The sequence below is a fragment of the Ciconia boyciana genome, chromosome 2, assembly GCF_034638445.1.
Source record: "Ciconia boyciana chromosome 2, ASM3463844v1, whole genome shotgun sequence".
NCBI classification, from domain to species: Eukaryota; Metazoa; Chordata; class Aves; order Ciconiiformes; family Ciconiidae; genus Ciconia; species Ciconia boyciana.
The window spans coordinates 128,847,532-128,872,215 of record NC_132935.1 but is presented as its reverse complement, the minus strand read 5'-3'; the positions used below and the strand labels follow the sequence as shown (position 1 = coordinate 128,872,215).

The 24,684-nt window shown below is 35.5% G+C and overlaps 1 protein-coding gene across 5 annotated transcripts in view; it reads right to left on the bottom strand.

Moving 5' to 3' along the window:
- The window catches only part of TBC1D5 (TBC1 domain family member 5), a 330,026-nt gene that overhangs the window by 184,503 nt on the left and 120,839 nt on the right, over positions 1-24,684 (bottom strand). For all 5 annotated transcript variants that reach the window (XM_072854018.1, XM_072854017.1, XM_072854022.1 and 2 more), the window contains one exon: positions 13,511-13,646. In XM_072854018.1, the coding sequence (XP_072710119.1) occupies positions 13,511-13,610 (100 nt within the window). In that variant the 5' untranslated portion in view covers positions 13,611-13,646. The remainder of the gene's footprint in view (positions 1-13,510; positions 13,647-24,684) is intronic.

Genomic DNA, 24,684 nt, shown 5'->3' with positions numbered 1-24,684 from the left:
TGCGAGGCATGTTTATGAGTCATAATTGTTGATCTCATTTGATGTATTTCACTGAAGTAAGACATTATTCAGTTATGTGGCCTAATGTCAATGAATTACGATGACCTGATCTTCGAAATGCAACTTGCTCTTTAATTTTTATTAGAGCATAACTTACTCAGAAGAAGAAATACACTAAAATGGAAGATTACATGCTTCTGTAGTCATTTTACTTAAACATCTTATTTTTGAAACACTCCTCCCTACCTCTAGGCAAAGTTTTAAAAGTGCAATTCGTAAACACCAAATGAAAAGAATTTTTGCCTGAAATGAGTACATATTTCTCAGAGTGGGACCTTTTATAGGTGTTTTTATTTTGTTTTAACCAGTCACAAGACAGGCCTTCAGAGCATTGACATGTAGTTTGTAAAAGGAAAAAAACAGACCCCCAAATTGTGCTTTCCCTTAACTTCATCAAAATTGAAACCAGATACAGACTTAGGAGCAACTGGTAACTGAGAACTATTAAAGTTAAAAGTCCCAAAACTGACTCACCACCTTTGATGCAAAATGGTGTCAGTTTATAAACAGAAAATCACTTGATGGTCAAAGAACAGACCTAAGGAGGGGAAAAATTACAAGGTGTACAAACTTCATTGTGGTGGCTTGGACCAAGCCATCAATGGCTATCTAGGTGGCAAGCCAGGAGGGGCACTGGCAGGCAGCTGAACATGGTACTTACACAATTCTGCTCCTTTCACAAAGACCCATGCCAGTCTTCCAACACCTCAAGTAATCTTTAAAGGTTTAAATTACCTTAAAAAAATCTGATTAATAACATTTCTCAATAATAATGTGGTTTTTCCTAATGCAATTATAGCATGAAGGAATCAAATCAATAAAGTAACTGGCTATTTTTATTCTCTTGCAGCAAAGACTTGGTACCAGTACAGTAAGCACCCATGCTGGAGGATCCATAGTGTAAGTGGCCCCCTATGCTAGGCTAACAGATTACCACTGTACACATTATTTACTACATGATTTTCAGATGTCATCACTTCCTATCTTAAGATTCGGTATTGTTTTAATGCAATTATTACCATTTTTTTATATACAACAAAAGTAACTATCAATTGACAATTGATTTCAGCTTCACAAAAATCTGAAGTATTTGACTTCTGTATTTGAGTCAAGAGATTGTCACAGTTAATACAATGTTCAATTTAAATTCACCTTTATGTATTAATTAAAAAACCCCACTTAGGTATGTTCAAAAGTTTCATAGTTGCTGTTCTGAGCTACAGCTTTAGCAAGGAACAGAGTGATATGCAAAAAAAGAAAATTGTCTTTAGCCATGTAATGCAAATGCAAGATATCAAATACAGGCTCATTTTTCCATAGGAATCTCAAATTGAATCTGACAGATATGAGTAAGTGTCTTTGAAATCGCAGAAAACCTGTAAGTATCTTCCTAAATTTGCAATATCTAGAGGAGTTGTAGTATCATAAATATCATATTAATTCCAAGATGAAAAATCTGCAGCAGATTCTTCATGTTCAGAATTAAATCTGTGGTTTCATTTATAGATGCTTTTATAATAAAAATCTTTTTTCCTGAAAAAATTAAATATATGAGAAAGAGACACAGACCATTTAATACAGGCTTTATATGCTATTTTTTAAAAAAAGCCAAGGAACATTTAATACAGGGTTTATACAATATTTTTCATACAATATTTTTCAAATTATACAATATACAATTTTTTTCCAAATCGGAAATTTACTTCTCATAGAAGTATGTTACAACGCAGCTTCTTAAAAAAAATAATAATCTTCACTTGAACAAGTAGTTATTCTAACAGCACAGTTACAACGGTGTAACTTTAGTTCATGCAAATGCCACAACTAAAACTGTCATGTGTTAATCATAAATATAAATTTATAAAATACATTAAATTTAATCCTGCAGAAAAATGTCTATTTTAATCCCAGAACTTTTAAAACAGAAGTTTTCACTGGTTATAGTCACAAGAACCCCAAAACAGAGCTAGTCTTCCACAGTATAAGCTCTGACTTACATCCCTTCTTTCTTTCAAATTCAAATAAGCAAAAGACACAAACTCATCTGTCAGGGGGTTTTTTGTTTGTTTGTTTGTTTTTGTTTGTTTATTCGTTTTTAAAGAATAGCAACAATTAATGCTACACTTTTTCTGGCAACAAAATCTCAATCTTAGTGTAGCCGACAATGTTGTGGCCACCTAGCTGTGATAATTCAGAATGGAGCTTTGTACACTTTTGCAAAGGAGTATTTTCTTTTGTACCTCAATAAAGAATGAACCAATATTGGGTCAGAGAAGTTTGGATGTGGCCCTGTGGCTCAATATGCTTCTCTCTTCCATTAAGATAACATCTGTTCTGGCCACCAATCAGCAAATCGAATTTGATAAGAATTCATCTGAATGCAAAGTAGAAAGGCCCACTAATGGACAGATTAATGTTCCATTGATCCACCCTTTAAATATTTCAAATGAAAAGTAAACAAAAACAACAATGGCATCTTCAAATATTACAACTAACATATAGAAAATGTACCCCACTATAATGAAACTCAAACATTTTCACCTAATTGAAAACATATTTCCACGTGTATTGCATGAGAACTCTACCCCTTCACTTGCACTTAGTACTGAAACACTATACAGTTCATTTTTTCTAAGGTTAAATCATTGATTCCATTACAAATCCAATTTCTCAGAAGAAAAGAATTATCACCACCATAAAAGCTTTATCTGGATGAAGTTTGTGCCTTTTAACTTCTAGGAAGATCAAGAATAATAATTTGTAATGAGATATCAAAATTTTAGTGGAGAAATTTATCACACAGGCTACTTGCTAATATTTTGGTTACGTGGTCCCAGTTGCGCTAAACTGAATGGGATTTGTTCAAAAATTTGAGTGCAGTCTTGCTATCCCAGAGTTTATGTATTATTGTTTATCACTCTAGTATCCAAGCAGAAGCATTTAGCCGCCAGCTGCTTGTACGGAATATTTAACAGAAGAAACAATATTTAACAGAAGATATTTAACAGAAGAAAATTAGAGCAGGGTTTTGTTTTTTTTAAGTGGTCATTATAGTTAACTTACATTAAATTTGATTTTTAACCTTCCCACCTACTTTCCATGAAATATCAAAGAGACAGGTATTCCATTTACCTCAACAGTAGCTGCAGGGTAAACATGAAGGTACCACTGTATTCACTGATTTGCAAGGTACATTGAGCAGTACGTCAAGCTGGCTAATACCCCCAGTATCTAATAACATAATGAAACAGTAAAAGCAGTATGCAGTGCTTACTTTAAAAAAAATATCTTAAGAAGTTTTAGTATTTTCCCTCTTCTTAAGACAGGAGCTGGCAATGCTGAGATAAAAAATAGTGAAATAAACAAGCACAAACAAATCAACTTTGATAACTATTTCAATAAGCTGGAGTAGCATTCCTTAAACTTGTGCCCAAATAATGTTTTAATAGTAACACCCATATATATCTGTAGTGAGCCACCATTTACCAAAGTTTAGGGAATAGTTTAACTTATTCAAAACATTTTAACTTATATGATTACTCATAATGAAGAGGTGACAATGATCTGTGTCTTCTAAAATATTTTCCATTTCCACTAACAAAAATACTTTCAGTTGAAATTTCTAAGCTGACAAGTGCTTATTTATTTTAAGTTTGTATATAAAACATGAAAAGGTTGTGTGTGTGTTCTGACATGTGCCAAAGTTACTCTTTTTTTAGTGAATTAGCTACCTGCCTCACAAAAATTGGCTGAAAGCAAGCAAGAGCTGAAGGATGGCATTGTCACCGAGGCAGTGTCCTGGACTTTGAATGATCTGGGTCCAGTTCCTGGCCCTGCTACAGACTTCTTGTATGAATGAGGCATATCATTTCACCTGCTTCAAATTTCTTTTTGCATGAGAACATATAGTCTAGTTATTCTTCCTATGGCAGTTATGAGAATTAATTTTGTAGCTTCTTTGGTATATGACACCTTCTAATAGCGTGAGGTAAGCACACAGATGCAAAACCAACGTCCCAAGTACCGCTTCCCTCTTTAAACAGATCAAGCCACGGAGCACAAACTACGTCATAAACTTGTGCAATTGTCACAAATAGTGAAAATAAATCTAATTTGCTATATCCTTTTGTGTCATTTGTACTGCAGTTGAAACATTATACTCACATGATTACTGATGCAGTGATCTAAACATCTGACATGATGAAAAAGCTGAACAGGGATACTTATGAATAACTAAAAGATATTCTAGATCTGACAGAAGTGTTCAATCTTTTCATAGAGTGTGTGTGTATCTGTACATCCATATAAATCTCAAGCTTAAAATATTTAGAAACAAACCCCAGGAACAGTTCACTTACACAAAACAAGATTTAAACATAAGTTCGCATACACGCATCTGAAACATGTTCCTTATCCAGTATTGTTTAGACTTGGGTTAGTTTGCTATTTTGTTAACTGTGGAGAAAGACAAAAGCAGAAAGGCTATGCACATTTCTCCCACTCCCCCCCATTTTAGCACTCGATTTTGTTTAGAGAGAAAGGCGTTCTCCCATTATCCTGTATGTTGAGCCTTTTTTCAATTATTGCGTATCTTATGAATCCTGAAGTCCTGAATTATTGTGTATCTTAAAAGTCCCGAAGATCAGGACTTTTTAAAAGTCAGTTATATGCGCTCTGCCTCTGTGTGGCCAAATCTTGACACCAAATGCTTGAAATCTGAACGCTCCCAAAATTGAGGAACTCCAAGTAACTAACCACAATCCAGTACCTTGGGCTAAATAAGTGCTTCCCTTAGACAATAAGGGCACTCAGGCTTGTCACCTTTACAGTCAACTGGAACGTAGCCATTAATTTTAATAGGATCAGGATCAGGTCCCTGACTTTTTCGACATCAAAGAAACATCTTTCACAGTCATTTTGCTATAAATAATTAAAGCTGATTAGTAATAATAAGGTACCTTAACCAAAAAGGTAAACAGTGGAGACATTTATTATCAAAGTAAGAAAAGAAAATTAGAATAACCTGCAACACTTCTGTATGTGCAATTCATCAGGAAACGTTGTAAAAGAACAAAAACAAATGTTGGCTCATTCCAGAGGTTCTTTGTCATCATTAATGTATTCAGGTTTTCACAGCTGAATTGTTGTACTTTGAAAAGATTTTCATGAAAGGAAACTCAAATTCAACGTTTAAACAAAGCTGTCAGGTTACCAAGATTCATATTTGCTTGTATGTCCAGAAAATGTTTTCTCCTTTTTAAAAAACCCTCTAGGTTAGAAGTATTATTATTCCTTTGCTCTCAATTTGTAAACAACAGAAAATAAGCTTTTGTTAAGCAGCACATATTTATTTATTTATTTGCTATTGCTGAGCTGAAACCAGCAGTTAGAAATATCTGTTCCAAAGTGGAGGTGAAACTACCTGGTATGGATATTTTATTTCATTACTAGTTCTGTTCCTCAAATTGATACAAATGGCCTCCTTCTGTTTCTGTCTGTCTGCTTGCCTGATCAGTGGAGCTAATTGTCAGAGCTGGGGAGATCTCCTATACCTAAACAGAAGATATGCAGTTTGTAACCTGCTTAATTTGCCTTATGTCCTGGATGGCCCTCAGTATGTTGTTCATTAAAGCATCAGCTGTTTCGGTTGTAGCAGTAGCAACCTAAGCATAGGCCTATTTTTCTTTGTTAAAAGGCCAGATTGTCAATAAATAACACACATTTTACCAGATAATTTCTTACCACTTAAAGTAAGTATGACGGTACTTTTATTTCTCTCCCCTTCCACACCTCTTCAGTTTTGCACATCCAAGAGGACAAGGACAGGGGTACCCACAGAGGCTAAAGAATAAGCCTTATTAGTCAATCAGAAACGTAAAATTGAAACTTTGGAGTATCAATTGGCACTTAAGTGAAAGTAGGTTGAACCCTTCCCTTTTTAAAATAAGGAATTCCAGATCTTTATAAATGTCCACGTACATGAGAGACAGGAAAGATTCCGTCTGTGCTGACATATTTCTGTTATATAGAGCAATCAATTTCTAATACAATCAAATCTGTGGCAGTTAAACTCCTTCAAAATGTTTTAACATACATTTAATCTCAGATACAGAGGTCTGTAACACCCGCTAGCTTCACACAATTCACAGACTGCTTTGTAAATTACAATCTTCTGTACGTCAGGACAGAAGTGAACTCAAACATTTAATTATTATCCTGTACCAATCATGCTAGCCTCAGCTAGAATTCTGATTTACTAGTCTTTTATTATACATACACAAGTACAATCAAACTTGTACAGTTCAATTTTTTTAAAATTAAGAGAATCTGCCTTTTCCATATGTAGGAGATATAGCCATTTAACAATTTGATCATTGCCTGGAAACACTTAATATGTGAGGTGTTTACGGGTAGTAACCTTCATATTATATTTTTGTATCAAGTCTGAGTAAAATATTCAAACAACGACTCCATTTTTATTGTTAGCTTCTGTATAACTTCTAATAATGAGCTAGTTTCAACATACTCTTAATTACATTTATGGAGGTCGTATTAAAAAAGATTATTCTGTTTTAATTTTGTTGTTCAGTAGGTTACTACAGTTAAAATGGAAATTTCTGCTTGGTATTTTAAGCTCCTCTAAGCATGTAAAATTTAGTAAAAAAATCTTTTTCATTCACCTTGCATCATTTCCTTTTATACCACATGAATTACACCAGGTATACTAGGAAGCAAGATGAGAGCCAACTAGTTGAGCTTTAACCTGGATTTGGGAAAAGCTAGGAAAAGAAGAAGAAACTCTGAAATCAGCTTTTCCCAAAGTAGGGTCACAAGGAGTTGTCAGAAGAATGACACAAGGCTGACAAGTGATTTATGCCAGTATTCGGGCAGGGCTGTATCTGGAAAGAACTGGAAACTCCTAGCTGAGATGACTGAACTGAGGTAGTGTGCCAATGTCATTAGTGAGAACGGTCTTATTTTCATATACCGATTTAGAGTAGAACTTTCAAAATTAACATTTTAGATTTCTTTTAGATCAACAGACGTTGCTGTCCAAAAGGTCGTCTCTAGTATCTACCTTATCAACCACTGAAGGCACTTTCCCTACATGATGTTTGTGCTAGTTACCCATGCCACAGAATAACCTCCAAACTGAAATTAATGTAATGGGCAACTCACGTGAAGCCACCAAAAAAACTGGAGCTACCAATTCTAGAGAGGAAAATCCAACTCTGGAAGCCGGTAACCCACAAGACTGTGTCAGCTACTCACATTCGCTCCCACAGCTGAAGTAATTTAAAATACTCCTGCAGTTCCTAAATACGAATTTGCAGCAAGGTACTGAAACCAAAGGGCCCACAACTGGCAAATTTCTAAGGCCCGTACAAATACAGTTTTCAAAGGAAAAAATGTACTGCGTGCTGGCTATTTTCAACTAACTTTATATTAAATATATGCATTTTTAAACATGCATAGCTTCTCCATTAACTGATCTCTTAATAACAATGTATTTCTAATACAGACAAGAGAAAATGAAGAGTTGTAGGGAAGGAGCTAGTGACAGGCTGAGTTAGCTCAAGACATACCATGTTGCTCCAATAGCCTTTGTCACTACAATCCTGTTGCTGCTCAATTAAAAGCAAGCTGAACAGTAGTTATTATTAATAAATGAATATTAAAATGCTTGTTATGTTAGCATATGGTGTTTAAAGATGTAAAAACCATTCTTGCTTTTATTCATCCAATATGAAGCGAACCAGACTGAAGACAGCTCTTTCTCCTCTAGCATACCTGTGCCTTTAATGGGAAAGCCAAGCCCAGGAGGGTTTGGTTTTTGAGCACAAGGGTTTTGAACAAGGACCACTAGCAACAGCTGTGCTGGTGGGGCACACTGAGGCTTTCTGCCTGAAGGATAAAACTCACCAATGAAGGACACAGGGATTTCTCAGGGCCTGGTGCAAAGCATAGCATGAAATCCCAAAGGCATTAAGAACAATCACAACCCTCAGCATCTCCTGCTCCCAGTATAATGCAAAGAGGTTCTCTGTTTCAATCTTGTCTTTTTAATGAAAACACAAAGTAGCATGCATATTTAAAAGCACTCTTAAAAACACACAGCTATACTTCATGTACATGTTTCTCCCTGGAGAGAAGACGAAAGAACACACGTTACGTGACACACATGACGTCATACGATATACTACTGAAAAATATTTGACATTAAAGTAACAAGGCTTCAAGAAGTCACTATATTTGCATTCTCAATTGCTTTTGCCTACGAATGTACTTCTCACACAGAGAAGTCTAGACCTCTGTGGTTGTTTCTTTTAAACGTAATCACGGAAATGATCTCTAAAAACAGAGACAGATAAGTGCCATACAGGTCAATCTGCATTAGCATTGTCTCCCTGACTGAAGGGGGTTGTAAGGGCAAAAAACCCCAACTCATAACACTGAATAGCTACTGACTGATTAGGAGATAATACAATTTTCTGACAGCAAAATTCACTTAACCCTGGAACTAATGTGAAAGGATGCAACCAACACCAAAACAGTGCCATGTGAATTACACTTAAGATTTGGGGAAATTATTTGATAGCACATGGGTCCTGTTAGGTCCAGAGAAGGTGGCATTTACTTTATTAATTCATTCTCCTCTGTTTTCTATATGTTTTCTGTATAACACTGATATAAACTAAGTATCTCAAACTACATGTAAGGTATAGTTCTACATGGTAATACTTTCTAGTGATCAGGGTTATGAGGTTAATACCAGAACAGCAAAATTCTCCAAAGACGAGCAATGGAAACACACAGAATATGGTCAAAATGGAAATATGAATGCTCTCTTACCATCCCTCATATTTTTTCATGGCAGCCTTGAGAATCAGGAGGGATGCAATGGTAAGTAAGGTAACTATGAGGTGGACAACTCATCTAGCTCAACTGGACTAATTTCAGTGACACACTCCAGTAGTTATCTTTGTCCTTCCAGCTATATCAGCCTTCTCTGTCCTCACCACCAACTATAGCCTTTAGATATGAAATATACCCCCCCAAACTCCAAATCCAAAACACTCAGACACATTAAAGGTTTCCCCTTTTCTTCTATTAAGAACAAAGAACACATTACATTTTTCTGTGTGAAGTATGCTATTAAATAATAGCTTGTACACTAATTAAAGCAAATGTAATTGTGAGAACACACTGACATTGTTAAAGTAAATTACCCAATTCGTTAATAGTTTCATTTCAAGTGACCTTAATTGTATTAATTGTGATATTGAGCAAATTAAATTGAAGAGTATTAAATGCATTGTTCCAGTCTGTCCTTAGAGGATCAACTTTCTCATTACATCAATGAAATGGGAATACTACCTACTATGTTCTTCAAAACTTGTCAGAATGTGGTGAACACTGTAACTTAGAGTAAAAATTTACAGCAGCTCAGAAACAGTTAACCTACTTATCCCGTTTCAATGTAATATAAACCTCAAGCATTTGGAAATGAACAAAATAGTTTGTCAGATGCAATACACAGTGAGAAGGTAGAAAAGCAAAGTTTCTGAAATTTCTCTTCATATATTCAGGGCTTATAAAGTCTCTCCTGGAGACAAAAAAAGATAAGATTAATCAGTTTCTCTGCTAAAGATCCCTATTTCAGAGGGAATCATTCAATAATATTGTTAGAATAAAATGAACTATATTATGAAGATTTTTAGAACGGAAAATGTAGCAAGATACTGTCAACTTACTATAGTCAAAAGAAAACATAACAATGCACATATATGTACATACATGTAAATTAAAATACAACCAGATCCAAAAGATATAATCAAAAATTAACATTTCTTAAGAGAACTAAAATCTTCCATTTGAAGTATGAGATTGCAAAAGCGAGAATCCTTGCCACAAATTTCTTACCAACTATTAAAAATGCTACTTAAAAAAAGCATATATGAGTACATATACGCAATGCACATTCTTCTATCTTGAAAAAAAATCAGACACAAGGAAAATAACATAGGCCAAATCAACCATCAGAAAAAGACTGAAATACTACCTTATCTGTTTTTTTGGAATATTTTAAAGGGATAGAAAAATTGACTGTCAATTAGTTAACAGCCTATCCTGAACTTTGTAAACTTGCAAACAAGCACATTCTCATGACTCATCATAACTCAAGATCCAAAGTCCCTCAGTTACACAAAATTTGGAGTGCTATGAACACCCAGATCTTTCTCCAAATGACACTTACCTCATCTGTTATGCTCCACTTTTATTTGTTCAGCTAGGTAATTGTCTCCTGCTTAGCATCTGCGACATTAAACCTTACAGCTGTTCCTAGTGAACCATGTCTTATTCTTCTCAGGCCACTTCTCCAAAGTCTCAAGAATACTTTGAATTGTATGTCTGCCCTCCATTGTGCTAACAGCCCTGTCCCAAATAAACCGTTTTCTCTCTATAAATTCATTGAGATTTTAATAAAAGCACTGAGTACTACTAGACTCAGTCAACATATTTCTGGAATCCCATCCAATATATCCTTCCAAGCTGACAGCAAATGAACAAAAAGTAGTCTATGCATGCAGTTTTCCAACCAGCTATACTTAAGAGCAATCCACTTATTTCTAAAGTTTCTTTCATTTTATGAAAATGCCTTGTGAGCAAATTCCAAAACTCCAGCTGGACATGACATCTCCTGGTTCTCCATCAAGTTTTGGTATCAGTTGCACACACTAAAAATATAATACTTCATGTAGATTAATAAATCTGACTAGCTTTATGATTAAATATTTATTTTCAGCATCCTTATCAGTGACGTGCTTTATTTTTATTACCTCATCTCAGTGAAGACTTCTATCACTTTGCCTCCAAGTTAATACTTTAAGTATTCAGCACAGCTTCAAAAAACAATTCAGATGTCCTGATATTCCACAATATTGCATAGAACATCTCTGACTGATGGACCACCTCTCTTGCAAATTTCTACGATACATGATACAGAAGACTTGAAGATACAGATTTTCACCAAGTGATTCTGCATCATGCCTAAAACTTGAGGCCAAGTTGAAAAACCTTGTCTTGAAATACTTCTGTGAAGACAATGATGGACAGACTGCATGGACCGGAACAACTGTGTACTTTGATACCCAAAAACCTAACACCATCTAAGCATATGCTTTTAAAAAAATGAAATATTAAAAACGCAAAGACTTATTTTGGATATATAAAGTTTCAAATTAAAATGCAGTATGTGTTTCACAGTAAAAAAACCCATGAAGATGAAATGGATGCTTTATATAAAATATTTACATAGATAGAACATAAAAACTGTACCATAGTTGGTAACCTTTATGACTTGGGGAACCATGTATTTACATATCTTTATCTTCGCATGTGCGTATGTGTGTGTTGTGTATATATTTTTAACAGTTGACAGCTGTTTTAGAGCATACAGAGATGCCAAGCTGAATGAGGGTCTTGATTACTTCAAGATTAGCTATCTAAAGTTTCTATTCATTTTAAGTGTTGTTAGTGCGAAGAGTCATTAGTCACTTCCTTGTCTCATAGAACATCAGCATACATTTACATTGTTAATGAACATTTGGGGTAAATGAATTAATGGCACTTTTAAACATCAATTCAATACTAATAACTTTGTATGTCATAGAAATGTTAAGGTTGGGATAAAAATGAGAAACCTTTTCAGTCAAGGTAACTAATCGCTTCTGGGCACAATAAAGGGTAAAATTAATTTACAGTGGTTTTTTAACAGGGTAAAAATCTTGGGTTTTCTTGAAACAGAATTGAGAGAATTACCAGTATTTTTTTAAGGAAAAAAGATCAGAAAAAAATGCTTATCTTTTTCTTGATTGGGGAAGACTAGAAGCAAGCTACATTTCCTCCGGAAAACGGTTATTATTTTAGGTTATTGCAAAAGATTATTTTCAAGTTTCTAAAAATATGTAAAAAAAAGCATTTAGTTTATCAAACTAAAATGGCTCCATATTGTTAAGATGTCAAATATAATAGAGGAGGAACACTGACCTAGAAAAGCTATTTCATTTAATCGTCAGGTTTTAAAATACTTCCCCCTAGATGTTCATTCTCATTTTCTAATACTGAAAAAGCTTTACAAACCAAGGAAGAAAAAATGAAAAAAAAAAATTAGCTCAAAGGGACAATGAAGTTTTACCAATATATTTTAAAGCAAAACGTCAGCTTCTTATAAACTGAAGTAATAAACCTGACTAAGCAAAGCTTGACATAGCTTTTTCAATAAGCACTAGTAAACAGAAATTTTATAGACAGATACACCCACACAGAGTAGTTGATCTGGGTGAGGGACTTAGGAAATATGACAAAGTTGTTTCAACTCTGTTATTTAAAATATTTTTTTTATTTTGCCCTCCTGGTACAGTTGTGCCAGGGGAGCTTTAGATTCAATATTAGGAAACATTTCTTCACTGAAAGGGTTATCAAGCATTGGAACAGGCTGCCGGGGGAAGTGGTTGAGTCACCATCCCTGGAGGTATTTAAAAGATGTGTAGGCATGGCACTTAGGGACTTGGTTTAGTGGTGGAGTTGGCAGTGTTAGGTTAACGGTTGGACTGGATGATCTTAAGGGTCTTCTCCAATCTAAATGATTCTGTGATTCTATGTGTTCAATGACTGGAAAATTACAGGTAGTTAAGGTGCCACTGTGTATAACTGAGTACTTGAGGAATGTTTTCATGACAAGGACGAGCTTTCTCGTTAAGCTTATCACTTTCTTCAAACCAACTATACTGTCACTACTAGCAAATAAGTAGAAAAGACAAGCAACACAGACATGCATTGCATTATGCAAGCAGTTTGTTCTCACTGTTCATTAGAGCCCTCCAAATACTGCATTTAATTAATTTACTTTAGGTTACATAGTAATTTCTACCTTTAGAGCCTGTTCCTTCTATCTCAACTTCCTTTTTTTTTTTTTCAAATAAGAATATAAGTGCTGAGTCAAACAAAAAAAAAGGAAAATCAGCCTTTTTATTTGCATAATCTCACCCAAAATAACATACTGAACTTTACTGCAGAATTTAAAAAAAGGAAAACAGAAAAAATCCCTAAAACCAAAGCAGTGTAAGAGCCCATGCTTGAGAAAGTAACACAAAGCCATACTGCATTTCAATATTCTTATGCTGAAGTCAGTGTTTGGTTTATGATTAAAAAAGGATGACAGCACATTAAACATTTGGCTAATGTTTCTGTCTGTAATTGAAAGTTGACTTTTCGTGGTTTTCATTAGTGTCAGTGTTCTACACATACCCTGTGAAATGTTCTTTAAGTTGCCCTGTTCAACTTCATTGAGAGAATTAAACAAATTATGACAGGTACAGTTATTGTGACACACTTATATAAGGTTTCTAGGTATAAAGTAAAAAAAGTAGAGAAATACAAAACTCACCTTCCCCTGGCTTGTTCAAATAACTCTGCAAGGGATCAATGCCTATTTCTTGTTCCTCTGCTTGCAAAGGGTGACTGGTTTCAGACACAGAATGATACATATTGGCAATAGTAAATTCCAACTGAAGGGTATTTATCTGGAGGAAAAAGAGAAACAGACACTTCAGTATTTCTTTATCTATTTTTCAATCACACATGTCAATACCAAAAATGCTTAAAACCTTTCCTTATTTTCCAGGCGTAACATCACCATTAGATGTTCAGCAGCAGAACAACAGTGTTCCCATTCAAATGTTTTATTATTTGGAGTCCAAAAGAATTGTTGTAGAACCTCCAACTATCACACTGCAAGTAAAAGTCCAAGTGTGGTTTCAACAGACTGTAAAGTGGGGCAGGAGCCTCTTTCCTTCCTTTTTCCCAACTCATCTTGTAGTCTGATTCCAGGAAGAATTGATGCTAGTCCTTGGGGATGATGACGATTATAGAGCAAAGCTGAAGTGAGATCCATCGTCATCACTCTTCTGGACTCAGGACCTCTTATCCTAGAAAAATTTTCTTTTAACCACTTCTTTTTCAGAAATCATAGGTCAAGTGTAAGATAACAGAGAGAGGGATGCAAACACATGCAAAAAGAGAGACTGAGATAATACTGACTGGCATGATGGCTGATTTCGGTTTCATCATGAATTGTATTAGCTTTCTAGAAAGACGGTGTTAAGGAAGCATTTGTAGAAACATAATCAGCTAGCTAGTGACTATTTACAAAGAAGTTCTTCCAAAAATGAAGGGGAAAAGGGGAGAAAGCACAAAACCAAAAACCCAGGAAGTAGGTGACGCAGGTTCATCATCACAGGCTGCTGCACGGCATTCACATCACTATCACGTAAGTTAACAAGAACTATGTTAGAAGTTCACATGAGGAGTGTTGGAAGCTAATATTGGCTGCAATGAATAAGAGGATGCCAATAAAAGGGTGAAAAGCAGATGGTGTTATGGTCAGAGCAGTAAGAAGGAAAAACGACCTTTCCAGTGCATTAGCAGCGCAAGAGTACATTTGTCAAGACTGCTTTTTGGTCACCGTACAGCAATTTATTAACTTGCAACACAAAAGAACTGTGCCAGCCAAATAGGTTTGATTTGTCCAAGCACACTAAGTAGCTACCTACGACTGCCAGCTGAGTTTTAAATATCATGTACTGTAACTGCTTGGTTTCCAAGTACCATAACTTTCTAACTCCAAGAAAATTGTGTTTAAAAAGAAATATACAAAGACAAACAGAGACAGGTATGCACCTACTCTTTCAGGATTGGTATATTATCGATTTGGAAAGCACTTCAACTACGCTTTTCCTTTGGTTCTTACCAGGCATGGCATTGACCATACGTGCTTTACACCTTTGGTTTACTGTCAATAAATGAAGGGGGACTGGGATTCTGAAGACCTTTCTAGTTTTATACACTGTTCACCTGCTTCATTTTCCTACTAAGTTATGTGAAAAAAATATATACTAAATAATAAACAAAGCTAGCTGGGCCACTGTTAGGCATTTCCTTCAAACCAATGCACCCAGACTGTTTCCGAAAAGGATGCTCTCTCAGCTGTATTCCCTGAGGGTTTTGCGTCCTTTATTTGCCTCGGCACCTGTGGCAGTATGGTGCTGAAATGATTGCACCATCATCTCACACTACTTTTTAGCTAGAAGAGAACATCTGAAGCTCTTTGGAACAAGAAGCCAGGAACTGAGGGAAGGTAGGACTGCCCGCTTTTGCAGTGGAACACCTTTATGTAAAATTATTACAATCATACAATCATATGATAAACCACACCACTAAAACACAGAATTGCCTTGAACAACTCTTTGTACTAGCTCAACAAAACGTATTATGAATGCAAGTACACATCATGTGTTTCCTATGTAATTTATAAACCATAATCATGAAAAATGCATGAATGGTAACTTGGAGAAAAACATTTATAAACTTGCTAGCCACTTAAATAGCATTTCAATGTTTACCTGCAGTCTTATGGCTACATAATATAGACAGATTTTTATAACTACTTGGTATCTTAAATAAATAAATGAAAACTTGAAATAATTTACTTTAAAAAAAAAAACAACACAAAAAACAAGTTCGCAGAAAGAGATGTTTTATAATTTTCTCCTGCTGGAATTTTAGTTGCTGCTCTTGTTCCCTTTGCTATATCATTGTAATCACCTTTCTACTGATCTGTTGATTTTGTCTTCACAAAAATTACAAGCTTATTTTGAACCATGCTGCCAGAGTTTAACTTCTATTTTTATGGTCCTTCAGACATTGCTACATGATCTGACCAAGAGACAACCCCAAGTGCCTTTCAAACTGAGAACCAGGCACAAAAATGACTTTATCAGCCTTTGTAGTTTTAGTAGCCACCACTTAGTTAAGACACAATATGCTTCAGACTGACATTGTCTTACATCCATAACATGGTATGAAATTAGCCCTAGTAAGTTTGGGCTTCTATATTCTCCTGTTCTGTATCCACCTTCTCTTTTTTTAAATACTCCCCAAATGCCATGCCTTTACAACATATAAGAGTCATAATTTACTTTACAGACGGTTAGAGCAGTTTTAAACAGCTGAATAGATTTACTTTTGATACTTGCACAGTGATTTAATCAGTTACTTGTGTTTGTTTACGGATACATTTGATTAGTGTTAAAAAAACTATCACTACCTATTAGTCTTGTTACTCCTTAGTCCAAGCAATTTTCTTTACAGTTTTATACTTAAGTTCTTTTCAGCTCTTCTAACAAAGAGCAAAGAGAACTACTAAACAATTATGATTACACTTGGGATCTTACTCTGAGACAGATTAATTCTTTACAGGTTTGTGGTTGATTTGTAATGGCCTGTAACATATTGTTCATATTAAATAAGATGCAATTTAAAAACATTCTCAATGTGAAACAATAAAAATGTAATAAAAATCTGAAATTCAATTATTAGATTGAATTACAAGACTCGATACTGGCTATCTAGTTAAACCCTAACATCTCAGTCAAAGCTAAAAGTGACTCTTTTATCTATTCCTGCTTTTTTTTTTTTTCCTCCAAAGATGAAGGGCTAAAAACCCCACAGACCAGACACCCTTCCCAGCACTGGGAGATCAACTATTCTTTAATATACATGAAAAAATAATTAAGGCTGCATATGAAACATTTATCTAGTTAGGGGAATGAAAAGAGACTCTAATCCACCCATAAGCCCAAGGAAAAGACAGGCATATGAACTCCTTGTCTGGCTACTCTCCTTAAGCACGTGAGGAGGGGGAGCCCTCGCGCGCCACCGAGGACAGCATCACGGGTCTGCTCCTCACCGACCAACGCACATGCAGTGAACTCAGTCTGCTTCCCAGTGAAGGCAGCTTGTCAGTACGTCTGTGACCTGTCAGCCCAGGTTCTCAATGGAGACCAAATAATCCCCCGAAAGATAGGCTTATGGACTCCAACACAGAACTCCACTGGATATTAAAGGGACTCTGTGGAGACACTTGCTTATAGCACATCATCCTGTCTCCCCATGACCTCCTCCATATTCCATAGGTGATAAAATACCAACCTGTTTCCACTAGGAAAAATTTAACTAATGTTTAGTAACATCTACCTTACTAAAAACCTCTTTCTACACAGCAGGGATCAACTACTTGTTGTATTAGATAGTCTGATTTAACATGTCCATTCTAATTCAGAGAACTTTTCTTGTTGTCAGTGAGTACTTAGCTTTGAAGTCTGCTGCTGCTTTTTTAGACATGAGGAGGTTTGTGCACCTGAGAGTTGCCTTCTGTATTAGCTGCTCTAACACATTATATTATTTCTACCACCTCTTGCCATAAATTAGTCTTTCTTACATAGTCATGTCTTCATGTACATGTCTTCATGAAGACTTCATGAAGTCATGCCTTCATCAGCACTGCCATTCTTCCTGTATACAAACCTGTGAGTTTGGAATGCTTAAAAAAATGACATTTAAAACATTCAAAATGAAAACCACTTCTTCACCAGACTGTCAGTAGCAACAGCCTCAATTCAGCCATACTTCATCTTCCATTAATACACATAATTCATATCTATCTAGCTAGAAATACAAGACAAAGATAAAAGTCTGAGATATGTTTCTATCATTAGCTGAACTGCCAATGAAGCACCAGTCACATCTGGACCGGAGTTGGGCAAAACACGGCAAAAATATGTATTACACAAACATAAAAGTATATCGCTATACCCAGAACTGTACAAAACAGCAGAGTCATCCGTAATAAGATTATAATAAATGTCCATATAATAAACTGATTATAATGAATGTTCAGTTACAAGATGAAAAGTTCAAAATAAAAACAAACTTTATAGAGTTATTTTAGCAGTGAGAGTATTCACTACTGCGAGAGCAAGTAGCAAGACTACCCTAATTGCAAGATTTTTGACAAATTTAAAATCAGTATTTCATAAACAAAACATAGCACAGTTGAACATGAATACTGTACCTTATTTCAAGTCATAAGACATTCATTTACCTATTCACTTGCAACAGATAGTGAATACAAATATTCCGTATTCAAAAGAACAGTTTATGGATAACAAGCATTGTTTCAAAAAATAGTTATTAAATTATTTCAATTAAAAAAAATTAAAAACACCTAATCTAAAATGTTTCCCTTAATCATCAGTCTTTATATAGACTTTTTTGAATTATTTATTCAAACTACAAAACACACCAAAACGTATCAAAATTAATGTTTAAGATGTGAAGAGTATTCATATCGTTTGGGCAAAATTAGAAAATACAATCAGTCTCACAAAGGATATTTTGAAGGTGTAACTGAGTCGGTGAAAAAGAATTAGGCAATTCTGAGCTTTTACAACATCCATTTCCCCTCTCTTCCCACCCCCAGTGGTGAAATGAAAGGAGAGGAATTGCAGGCTTGAGGAGGTACTTAGGACCAGGGCAGAATAACTGCACAAATTGCAGCACTTGCCCCACTCTTGCTCTCTGACATCCTCCTACCTCAAACGATCAAGCAAAAAAGCAAAATATTTTATGCTTCAAGAAAGGAAAAAGAGAACCCACTAACATTGAGGAAGAAGCTGAATAACACTGTTTAATCTTGGATAAGCTAAAAATAAAAATCAGTTTATATCAGTACCAGCGAAGCTACCAGAATATGACATTTCTGAAAACTACTGAAGCGTACCAAAGTATTTAAATAATACTTTGCATTCATTCTATTAGACTGTATCAACCACCTTCTCCAAATTATGTTTGGGCCTTTATTTCATGCCATATAGCAAAGTTTACCATTTTAATTACTTAAATTGATGACAAGTAGAGGAAATACTTGTTTAGCTAAGTGATAAATTAGCTGCCCTGTGAAGTCAAATTGATTAAAACGACCTGACTAAAAGCAAATGTCTGATGTGGTAATGGTCTTATGCATGTTTTGTTAAGTTTGACAGCATCATGTTATGAGGGTTCACAACTCTGCCCCTCATTTGCAGTTTATGAAGTAATCAAGCATGTTAGCACACAGAAGTGAGGATTCTCCAGAATGTGAAAACATTTTAAAGTAGATAAGGAATTAAGTATTAGGAGAATAAACATGCATTGTGTTTGTTTAAAGCAATGAAGTACAGATGACTTGCAAATAATCTAGAAACAGTTCCAGACCCTGGGTTTTCTTTCACTGGCCAAATCTCCTGGGCCTTAAATTATTCCTCCTAAACTAGGAAAGAGAAAAAAAAAAACCAAACAACTCATCCTTTCTCTGAATAGAGGGCTGAGTAGAAGAGTCCTGAGCATGAACTTTGGTAAACAAGGATCATTTGGTATATTTCAAGCTGGATATTTTTCACTAAGACAGTCATAAATAGGCATTTTTGAAAATTTTGTTCCAACCTGTAATACTCACTGCTTTACTCTTTGCTCTGGGAGTGATTTTTACTCAGGCCGCATGGTCCACCTACCTCACAGCACTGAGCTCTTCTGCTCTTCATCACTTAAGCCCTTTACTACCACTACCTCCATTTAAATACAGAAGATACTAGTTCAAGTGCCTCCAAAAAAAAACCAAACCAAACCCCAACAAAACCCCACCAAAACACACATCAGTTTAAAACTAGCTAAGGTTTCTACTCAGACACTTCCACAGGTTGCTACCACCCACCGCCTTAGGAGGAACACTTACTAACTCAGAAGAACAGTGCACAACTTGACAAACTTTGGATAGCATAAAGCAAGTCTGTTTTCTTTTATAAAATTTATCAGATTATGTATCATTAAAATAGAATGATGCAAACATAAAAATGGACTGACATGGTAGAGCAGATTAACATCAACATCAGCTAGGGTCTGGAACAAAACAAACAAGATCATGCCACTGATGGACAGGTTAACAGCCAGTGAGTCTGATGATCATAAAATGCAATTAATTTTGTCCCATTTAATAACATTTCCTGCATTTTAACTTCTGCCTGTCTGATCTTTAATACAAAAACAGAGTTACATTGGACTTTAAATAAGTTAATTAAGTATTAAAATCAATCATGTGAAAGTCTTAATATTTAATATTGTTAGATTGTATATCAAAGTGGTTTTATTATTTATTTACTCCAAACCTTTCCAGAATACTACATGTGGCAACAGGGGGTCTGTATCTCACAAGATAAATGCATTTACAATGCCAAATAAATTATATATAAAAGCATTTGTCTTAATACATGTCATTCAATATTAAATATCACCCATTGGTACCACCCTGAAACCCTAATCCATTTTTACCAACCGCACATTTGTATTATTCAAATGTTGTCTATTAAATAGTTGTCTCAAGAGCCACAGTAAAGGAATACATACCTAAGAACAATTATCATAGGAGCTCTAAAGCACTGCCTACAGATTTAACCCTACAACTTTCATGTCTTACCAGTACTTAAACATGCAAAGTATAAATTCAGTAGTGAATTAAAATGTCAGGGATAAGAAACAAGACAAATAGCCCGGGACCATGACAATGTATTCTCTTGGTAATTCAAATGATAGCTAAAAACTTTTTTATGCTAGAAGTTAAAACAAAACAAAACAAAACCAAAACAAAACCCACAAAACTTTACAATGAGTAAACACTTTATATTCTGTTAATTTGGAAGATAGGAAATCTTCCACATATTTGTTACAAGCAGGGAACTAGTTCAAGCAGTTGCTAGCTTACAGTTTTCTTGAGGTTACATGATTCTGTAAGATACGTTAGTTTGACTAGGGAAGAAAAACTTGAATAAAGCAGAGAGGATCGAAATCCTTATGTAATGTTGACCACTATATTCAATACCCATAGCCCCCTACCAACTTCGTTAACAATGGTTCCCAAGGTCTAACACTATGAATAGTGACATTTGACATTTATGGTGAAACAATTTCTCTCTTCTGCATTGGAAATGGTGACAATGAAAGTACAAACAGCATCAACTATCTTAAATTCCCAATACTACAGTTATGTGTTCAGTATGGACTCATCTCAAAAAAAACCAACCACCAAACCAAAAACCCCCACTATAGCCAAAGCCACTCTCAAAAAACAAAAAACAAAAAAACCAACCCCACCCCCAAAAAAACCCCCCAAAAGAACAACAACAACCACCACCCACCCAAAATCCAACCCCACACCCTCATCACAAAACTATACCTATTTTTAATGCAGGCTTATGTGACAGCTCCACAATGAGGCTGTTAAGAGAACACAACTTTGGTCTAACATTGATTTCAAACAAGTACCACCAGCAAAACCAAACAACATCCAAAGTCAACAGCTAAATGTAGCCCCTGCCCTGAACACTCCTCACACACCCAGGATCTAGCAGTTTAGCAGCAGATGTGAAACTGATGTATCACCGTGTTTTTACTATATTTCCTTATAGGAAAAGATAAGGAAAGGATAACTGATTCAGATAGAGAAAGGTTCCTCCAAGAGGTGAAGTGGAGGTGGCATGGCAGGGTTTGGTTTCTTTGGTCGGAGTGCTGCTCCAAGGAACAGCGCAGCCGCCGTGGTAGAGCTGTAATGAAGAAGTGGAACAGCATCTCTGAAAACAAGTTTTTTTGCCTTTTGAGGAGTTTTATATGGCAGAATTTTTAAGGAACCAATGACTAAATCCCACAAGCATGTACAAATAACAGTGTTCCTGACAGTAGCTACAGCTATGGGTGATGCAATTATTTAGAAAAGAATCCTTGAAGGGTAAAGAGGAGGCAGTATCCCAATCTTCTAACACAGTAGCAGTCAGTTTACTAACAGCAGTAATATAGGGAATAAACAAGAGGAACTGGTAGTCCTTACACATGATCAAAGTTATAACTTAATTGGCAAAACAAGTAAGATGTGATGAAATAAATCACATTACTAGAATAGTAAGAGAGGAGTATTATTTACTCAGAAAGAATATGTCAGTCAAAAGAGTGAGAGTGCTGCCTCGTAAACAGAGGTTACCTGCACTTACTCTGAAATCGAGAAAGTAGGAGAAGGTTGAAAATTGGGATAATAAAAGATGGTGAGAGAGAAGACTACAATACTCATAGAAGACATACGTTGGAAAAGCAATGTAGCTGGACACTGGCTGTCCAGTAAGTTCTTGGAATATATGGATGAAAGGGAATTTTTATTTAATTGGTTTGCAGTTTGTTTTAAAGTAGGAGGAGGAAAAAGCAGACAGGTAGGTTACTGGATTCAATAGCTGGTTCTAAGCCACAAGTACAAATCAGCTCAAAACAGAAAGACGAAAAGCTCAAATGAAAGTGGTCTTACCAGGACAAAGTTCATGATTCTTAGGAAAGGAAGGAGGCGAAAAACCATTATAATAAAAGGAACAAGATTTCAACAAAGCAAGTTTCAATTTTTAGGCAAGAAACACAACTGGAAAAAGGAATTCAGGTAAGTTGGCTAACTCTATATTATAAGAGAGCTCTCATATTATATGTAGGCTATCCTGATGCAGAGGAGGGACAGAAAAGGCAATGACATGAACTTGGCTAAACCACAAACTTCAATGAACCAAAGTGTAAGGAAGAAGCACTCAAAGTAAAAATTAGGTCATATAATCCTGGTTGAGTATAAGTAAGCACAAAGTTACAGGGTCAAATCAGAAAGACAAAGAACAAGTAAGATGCAATTAACAAGAACACCAGGAACAAGAAGAGAACATTATGTATCATGTAAGGATACACATATGCACACACTAGTAGGTAGAACAGAACAATGAAAAGATTTGATCTGCTGTTTAAAGGAAAGGGAGAGTTATCAAAGATGACAAGGGAGATGAAGTGTTTTCTGCTTCACTCTTTGCTGAGATTCAGTTGCAAATCAGATGGTTAACACATATAGCACCGTTTAAACAATATGTGGGTTTGCTCAGAGAAATAAAATATTAGAGAACTAGGTAAACCAGTTCTTTTCAAATCATCACGTACAACTCGGTTTAAGGTAATTTCATGCTGTAGTTTTGACTTAATTGATACTGTTGTCAAAGCAGGTAGTCCCATCCTTCTCCTCCTGACTGATCACTGTTACCCCTGTGCCACTTTCCCACTACCGGCACAAGCATCTACATGGAACCAGGTCAGTCAGCTCATTTGGGTTGAAGCTATCCTGACAAAAGAGTAAATTTTAACCAAGACCAGTTAAGACCTTGCACTTGGTTAGAATAATCAACTACAAAAATACAAGATGAAGAGCAACTAGTTATGAAGCAGTTGTGATGGAAAGGATATGGCAAGTGGACCATAATTTGAAAGCAATTCAACAATATCATGTTACTTCAAAACAGCCAAAACAAGTTGATAAAAATGAGATGTGTAAATCTCCTCCCATCATCTGGTAAGGCCTTAGCCGCAATAGTGTATCCATCTTTAGGCAGATAGCACAGAAGGACAACAACCAGCTGCTACAGTCCAGAGAAGAGCAACAAGACCAATTAAGAGCCTAGAAACTATAATCTACGCCATAAGAGTGAAAGAAACTGAATGTTTTACTTTAGTGAAAGGAAGATGGGAGGGAAGGAAAGGAAAAATGCAGTAAGACTTCAACTCTTCATATCATTCAACTATGAAGCTACTCCCTTTTCTTACAGTAATCCAAAAGTACTGAAAACTCTATTCATATTAAAACTATTCAAACAATTGGAAATGCATTAAATGAAAGAAATCCCTTGTTTATTTTATTTTAGAATATATTTCATCTACCTGGTTACAAACCAATTCAACATAATTTAAATTAAAGCTTTGTCCTTCCAAAGATAGTTAAGAAATTAAAGAAGTTTACTGCTGTTTATGGTATGGAAATAACTGCTTTTAAGTATTTAAGAGTTTTACTTTGAGGAACACATAGGCACCATGCTATGCTACACACTTTATGTTTTAGTAATACATGTGTAACTCAAAGGGTCAAAGAATGTCAAGACTGAAAGAAATCATCAAAACAGTGAACTGGAAAAAATGGCAGCTTAGCCTGCAGCCTTACTCAAAATGATAGTAACTAGCTTAGACACTAAAAGTGTATTCAATGAAATAGTTTCTAGGATATCACAGCTTTAAAGTAGTAAGCAATTAATCTAGGATTCAGCCTTTATTCTTTCATTATTTTTAGAAAACAGTTTCCTACAGGGGTTGACAATTTTATAGCAACACCAGCATGTTCATGCACACACAGAGGCATTTACATCAAATACTTCTCTTCTAGTTTTCTCTTCCAGATATGCAGATGCTAAAGCAGCATGGTCTCATGCTAAGGTACAAAGAAAGTTGGTGTGAGCCCCATTTGCTAAGGAAAAAGGAATTTCAAAGGAAAGGCACTTTCCTTTGGCACTTTCAAAGGAACAGAGAGAGACAGAATGTTTTGTATCTTACAATGAAGTCTCTACATAATGTGAAGAACCATAACGCGTGTTCACCTATGCAATTCAATCTTATGAGTGAATTCAAATGGGCACAGCTGCAGAGGAAAACAGTGCAAGAAAAAAGCAAAGACAAGGTGCTATAATTCAGCTGCAGTGCAATGAATGCAAATTGCAAGGCTTTCCCATTACTTTTGCCAATGGGAGCAGTGGCTTACTTGAGTATGTCTAAAAGCCATACTCAGAGGAAAAAAACTTCAGA